We start from the raw sequence: 6,940 nt of genomic DNA on the forward strand, positions 1-6,940 counted from the left end.
TTGGCAAAAAAAGAAACGTGAAGTTTTATATGAGAGAAAAATATTACTGGATTGAGATTTGGGCTCCTCATTTCAAGCCCAATTTTCAGTAAAAGTAAAAAAAATATAAAAAATTAAAAAGTCCGCGGACTAACCCGCACACCCCGTTTTTAGGCGGGTTAGACTGGGGCGGGCCACCTTAAGGTAGCGAGCCGAAAACCTCAGCCCGGCCCGTCAAAAATGGTGGGTCAAACCGGTCGGCCCGACGGACCCGCCCCGTTTTGCCACCCCTAGGTTCATACTATAACTGTGTGAGCGCAGTTACAACAGTAAATCCGTTTCCAAAACTAAGCACGAGAAAAATTAAAGTGCACAAAAAGGAGAAGATAGTATATTTGTCTAAATTCGAGTTCACTCCCTTCCAAACTCTTTGTCCTTGGAGTTTAAAGGTGCACAAGCTAGAGTCAAGTTAAGATCAACATCACCATCAATAATATTATTGTGTACTTGCATGGAAGGTTCATTATTTGTGGATGTTGTTGCATTCAAAGGATTCTCATTAGGCTCCTCTTCATAATGTTGTCTATTCCATATTGCATCCGGTGACTGGCGGCGTGGATGCAAAAACACTACTCTTGGTGCTCCATGTGGTGCTATCATAGGACGATAAGGTGAACATGGTACGAAGCGTTGATGATGTGGAAGAATGGAATGAAAATGCGCTCTTTGGCGTTCTCTCTTGTGAGCATTTTGATGGCCGCCTAATGCTTGAGAATTGGAAAATTCGCGGCGACAGAAGTGGCATATGAATTTCTTGTTATGATGACAAGGAACGGTTTTAGATGGTGTTAATGAGAAACCAAAAAGCTTCAATGTTGATGAGGGAGAAGAGGAAGGTTTCTCTTCAATGTTGTGCATATGATTATTAGATGAAGTACCACTCATGGTGATTTTGCTATGTAAGTGGATATATACTTGAGTGTTGGCGGGATATCAATCTATCTATGATTATGTTCACATATATATAGCAACAAAAATACTCCTACTCTAAAGTTTAACTCATGCCCCCTAACATAGTGTGATTTTTTTAAGGCTTAATTAATAAAATGGTCCCTTAAAGACATTTTGAGTTTCATATTGGTCCCTTAAAGAAAAAAAGGTCTAAATAGGTCCCTTAAAGAAAAAAAGGTCCGAATAGGTCCCTTAAAGACATATCCGTTAATCAGTTTGGTCCTATTTATACCTCTTTTTAGGGACCAAACTGATTAACGGAGATGTCTTTAAGGGACCTATTCGGACTTTTTTTTCTTTAAGGGACCTATTTGGACATTTTTTTCTTTAAGGGACCAATCTGAAACCAAAAATATCTTTAAGGGACCATTTTATTAATTAAGCCTTTTTTTAAACCATACTTGTAAAACCCGTAAGAAAAATCTTGTGAAAAGAAAAAGAGTGCAGTACTCTAAAAGAGATTAACAAAATCTATATTCCGACAAACCAATTTTTTTTCTTCTAGTGAAAAAATGACTTATACCATTATGAATCGTGTCCCACCATCGAGAGTCTTAAAAACACGACTTCCTATTAGCCATCACAATAGCCAACATCACCCCAACAATCTCGGCCTGAAATTAATGCATATATAGATAACACTGACCAAGATTCTTAGCAAAACAACCAAGAGTAACCGCATAACTATCCCAAAAAAACCACTGCACGTACGCGAAGGAAAAATTGATTTTAACTAACTTATAAAAAGCATTTTTTGTACTAGTGTCGGCCGAGTGGTGAAGGAAAATGGGGATTAGCAATTGTTATCCGAGATGTACAGGGTGTGGTGGTTGCAACGGGGTGTTGGAGCATGCTAGTGTTGCCCGATTCAGATAAGGTTTGGCTTTACTAAAGAATTTGGAATTCGCCCTCATTACTGTTGGGTCATAACGAGGGGCAGTCAGGGGGATTATTCATATTTGGCTAAAGAACAACTTCACAAGTGAGTTGGACACCACACTACCCAAAACCTTAAGGTGTTAGGTTTATGAGTCCTCTCACTTATAAAGTGTTCAACCTCCACTTTTCTAAGCAATGCGAGACTTAACCACTCACACTTGCCACAACAATTATCACCACTCCTTTTTAAGATCGATTGTTGAAGACCGCAAAAGTTTCACATCAAGTTTTCATAATTTAGATTTTTTTTTTCTCATATTTGTTCAGAGACAAATCAAACCGTTCATTATTTAGCTAAATTTGCATTACTATCTTGTAGCGAACAAATCTCTCTTAATATTTCTACATTGTGACTTTTGTTTTATTGTCACACCTTAGGTTTAATGAAATCAGTTTTTCAAACAATTTTTTTTATGATCTCTCAAAAAAGGAATATTTATTTTAGGCTACAAAGTGCTAACTTCCCACTAGAGCTATATAAGTTAAAATAACAAATTAACTTCCACCAAGTTACAAATAACGACGAAAAAAAGCACAGTTAATTGAAGCTATAGCTTGAAACAATTTAAGCACAAAGAAGCAAATTTAGATGCCAATGTAGGGGACGTTTTTCTAGCAAACGTTTAGGTGATGATGATGGGATAAAGGCAGCACAAATTATTACTTGTTCAAATTCTTATGATGCATTTTTTGTCTTTTAGGAAAACCTTTTACTATACAAACATAGCATATCTTTTTATCAATATATTTTTATGACTTAGGACAAATTAGTCAAAAGTTGAGAATCTAACTAGAGATTGAAAAACAAAAAGTACTTAATTGAATAGAAGAAATGTTTAATAATATTAGCTATTGAATTTACTGATAAAAATATGAAGTTTTATAAAATGATAAAATTTATGTGTATTTTCTTAGGTAATTTTTTGTATGATTCTTAATTTAAAATATACTATATTTCTCCTCTTTGTGAATTCTTATTCTTTACTGAACATTTGAAATGGGAAAAGAGATTGAGTTTGTTATTGTAAAGGATACAAGATGGAATATAATCAAATATGTAGTAATTGACATAGCATATTTTTACTATACAAAGAGGTATTTTCCTTGACCCGCATGATTTGTCTTGTATATTTTGTTTTCTTAATAATGAAGACTGCAACCATCTTTTCTTTCTTTGCTCGTTTAGTAAAGGAGTGTGGGAGAAGCGGTTTTTAGGTTGTTGCGAAAGAGTTTACCAACTGAGTTAGTAGGCTGGAACCATTTTTTGTTGTTTGGTGACTTGGTAAAAATGAAGAAAGGTGGATGCGTTCATTACTTAATTTGGCTGGCTACTACGTGAAATATTTGGAAACATAGAAACAATGTGATTTTCAATGGAGTCATCCCGAATGTTATTTCCCTCTTGGATGATATTAAAGTCTCATCTTGGATGTGGTTTATGTTGGCGCAGCAGAAGCAAAGATTGGCTTGGTTCACCTACACAAGCTGCAGGCTTAGCAGGCTTGGTTATGCAGGCACAAGCGCGCGCAAGATGCAGGCAAGCTCTCAGGCACGCAGGCTTGAGCTTGAGCACCCTAGCAGTTTTTGCAAAAACTGTGTTATGCAAGATGAACAACTTGTTTGATTAATTTTGGCTTATGAACTGATTATGAAACTTGGGGAAAATAGAGAATTTTATTCTTCCTTATTGGGCCACAAAAGATTGATTACAAATGAATGCACTAATTGCATTTATAGGGAAGCTTGTGTAACAAGCAAGCTTAACTCAAAGCCTAACCAATTCCCTAACTAACCTAGTTAGTTACTAACAAACTTTTTAACTAACAAGTTGGTTGTAACTAACTCTTATTCAAACATTTAACAAACTAACATTCAAGATGAATTATCAAATCTTAACACTCCTCCTTAATTCATGCTTGAATTACACACAACCAGACCTAAGCTCCTCCTTAAGAACTCAAACATGTCAAGTTTCACAGTTTTTATAAAACCATCTGCAAGTTGTACCTCAGTTGGACAGTACTGCACTTCAATCATTCCATTTGTCACTTGTTCTCTAATGAAATGAAATCTGGTAGCAATGTGCTTGCTCCTGCCATGTGAGATTGGATTTTTAGCAAGGCTTATAGCAGACTTGTTATCAATCCTTAGGATTAGAGGCTTCACTGGTTCACACTTGATTTCTATCATCACTGAATTCAACCAAATTGCTTGACATGCTGCAAATGTGCCTGCTATATACTCAGCTTCACATGATGAGAGAGCAGTCACAGCTTGTTTCTTTGTACACCAAGAGATTGCAGCATTATTGAACTTGAAAACATACCTTGATGTGCTCCTCCTATCAGTTATGTCTCCACACCAATCACTATCAGAATACCCTATCAAAGTACTCCCTGCACTGTTTGTACCAATAGGGAATAGCAAGCCAACTTCCAAAGTACCTTTAAGGTATCTGAGGATTCTCTTAGCAGCTATCATGTGAGATTTCCTTGGATCATGCATAAACCTGCTGATAACACTTACAACATAGCATATATCAGGCCTACTGTTGCACACATACCTCAATGAGCCAACTATTTGTCTAAACACGGTTGGATCAACCTTCTCTTCATTTGAGCACTCATCAATTTTTGTGTTTGTCTCTGATGGATTTGACAATGGATTGCAGCTTTCCATTTCAAATTTTTCAAGTAATTCACAAATGTACTTCTGCTGGTGCATTACTATACCATCTTCTCTTCTCATAAATTCCATTCCTAGAAAGAATGAAAGTTCACCAAGATCAGACATTTCAAATTCACTTTTGAGCTTATCTTTCACTTTTGCAATTTCTGCAACTCTACTTCCAGTTATGAGCAATGTACATATACACCAAACTCAGCAGCACATTTTTTAAACCCTATCTGAATCAGAAAGTCATCAATCCTTTTGTTCCATGCTCTAGGAGCCTGTTTCAAGCCATATAGTGCCTTATACAGCTTATACACCATTGATTCTTTCCCTTTTATTTCAAAACCTGGAGGCTGTGACACATACACCTCCTCATCAAGTGGACCATTCAAAAATGCTGATTTCACATCCAGATGGTACAGGCTCCATTTGTTTTTACAGGCCAATGCTACAACCTGTTGGAGTAAGCCCTAAAAGCCAATCTGTTTTGATAGAATCTTCTTTTGTATCATGACTTTGATTTATATATTTAATATATATAATAAGGCATTTCTTTATTATGTTTGTTTCAAACTAATAAAGTCCCTAGAATAGCTAGTCTAATTAATGGAACATTAAATGTGACTTAATAGTGAGACTCCATTAAACATAAGGACACTATTCTTAAAGTATCCGTAGTCAAGTTTTACTGTGATGTGGGATAACAGTAAAACATAGAGACTATTATGTGAGTAGACTGATGACCTCATCTCACGTGTCATGGATATGAGATATCAAGTCTTCACATAGATATAAATATTAGGAGTAATATTTATATTGGATTGACCCACCATGAGAATACTACATAGTGTGTTATGAAAAGTGTCATAAGTTATTCTCATAGTGATAATGGTGTATACCACCCTTCGACCTGAAACCACTATGGACCCTAGATGTGGAGTAGAGTACTTAGTTGCCGTTCAAACATTGTTCGTAACAGGATGACTATAAAGTCGGTTGATGGGTACTCCACAAATCATGCTGAGGGACATGAGTGACCTAGATGGAATTTGCCCCTCATGCATAACAGGAGTAATATCTACGGGCCTCTTGATGGAATATGACTGATAAAATGCGTGGCCACGCCGAACTAAGTCAATATGAGATATTGAGCTTATTCGTTACTCAGTATATTCTGGAATCAAGAAATAAGATATTGAACCATACAAGGATTGTAACACCCTAACCCATACTACCCTTAAAAACGTAATTTTAAAAACTTTTTAACAAGTGTAAAGGCAGAGTGCCACGCGGTAATTAAAACACAAGCATACACACAGAGCGTCATGAAATTTAACATGAAAAGCAACAGCGGATTCATTCACACCAAGCATGCATATATATATATATATATATATATATATACATAAGCCAAATTCATCCCTAAGGATGTCACTTATACAAGAACTAGCATATCAAAAGGTAACACCGGTATACGATGAAATCCAAGCGTAATCCCCGACTCGATGTTACATTACCAGAGCATTTACTATTTACAAACTCTAACCAAAAGCTAGTACTAAGAGGAGTAATCTATGCTAAGTCTCCTCACCAAAAGGTACTTCAACACCTTGCTATAACAGCAGTCTAAACGTCGGCACAGTCCTCAGCCTGAATATCTGAACCCCCAAAGGTCCAGCAAATAACACAAAGCAGAGAGTTAGAAAAACATAATCGCATATCATACGAGCATAAGAAAGGTCTTGCACTTTCGAACTACATCATACATATTCTAACTCACGCCAAAACATCGCACTAAACGATTATCAATTAATAAAGTTCAACACAATTCAACCAGATAATGTCACATACCATTTATCAAATATATGCGCATTTACCCTAAGGTATCTAATGCCAATTAATTCACTGTCATGCCATCCCTAGACATAACTAAATGCATGTGGTACCAAGATGTCACACCAACGGTGGACCAAGAACAGTTTTATATCTTGCTGGATATGTCGGAACTTACCGAACCATCTTATCTCCCTTGGATAAGCCAACACAGTTTTATATCCTGTTGGATAGCAACTCCGGACTCATGGATTCATCTAATCCGATCCTCGGCTTCATTATGGACACATAATCCATTTTCGTTATTGGAACCCAAGTTTCCAATGTTCACATACAATCATGAATGCATGTATGCATACACATATCAACCATATGATATTCTCTAGCTCGAAGCTACTCTTTTATGAATGCGGGAACACAAATCCTAACACATTCACTTAACATTGCAAATTAATGCCAAAACATAACATTGCTCATTTTAAGCTACAACTTATTGCATACACGT

At 36.4% G+C, this 6,940-nt stretch overlaps 1 protein-coding gene across 1 annotated transcript; it reads right to left on the reverse strand.

The window, feature by feature from the left end:
• Positions 1 to 300: 300 nt before the first annotated feature.
• On the reverse strand, positions 301 to 924 carry LOC123887517 (zinc finger protein 7-like). Its single transcript, XM_045936842.1, has one exon. The coding sequence runs from the start codon at positions 922 to 924 to the stop codon at positions 391 to 393; it is 534 nt and encodes a 177-aa protein (XP_045792798.1). The 3' UTR covers positions 301 to 390.
• Between the last annotated feature and the right edge of the window lie 6,016 nt (positions 925 to 6,940).

Source organism: Trifolium pratense, linkage group LG5 (genome assembly GCF_020283565.1).
Source record: "Trifolium pratense cultivar HEN17-A07 linkage group LG5, ARS_RC_1.1, whole genome shotgun sequence".
NCBI classification, from domain to species: Eukaryota; Viridiplantae; Streptophyta; class Magnoliopsida; order Fabales; family Fabaceae; genus Trifolium; species Trifolium pratense.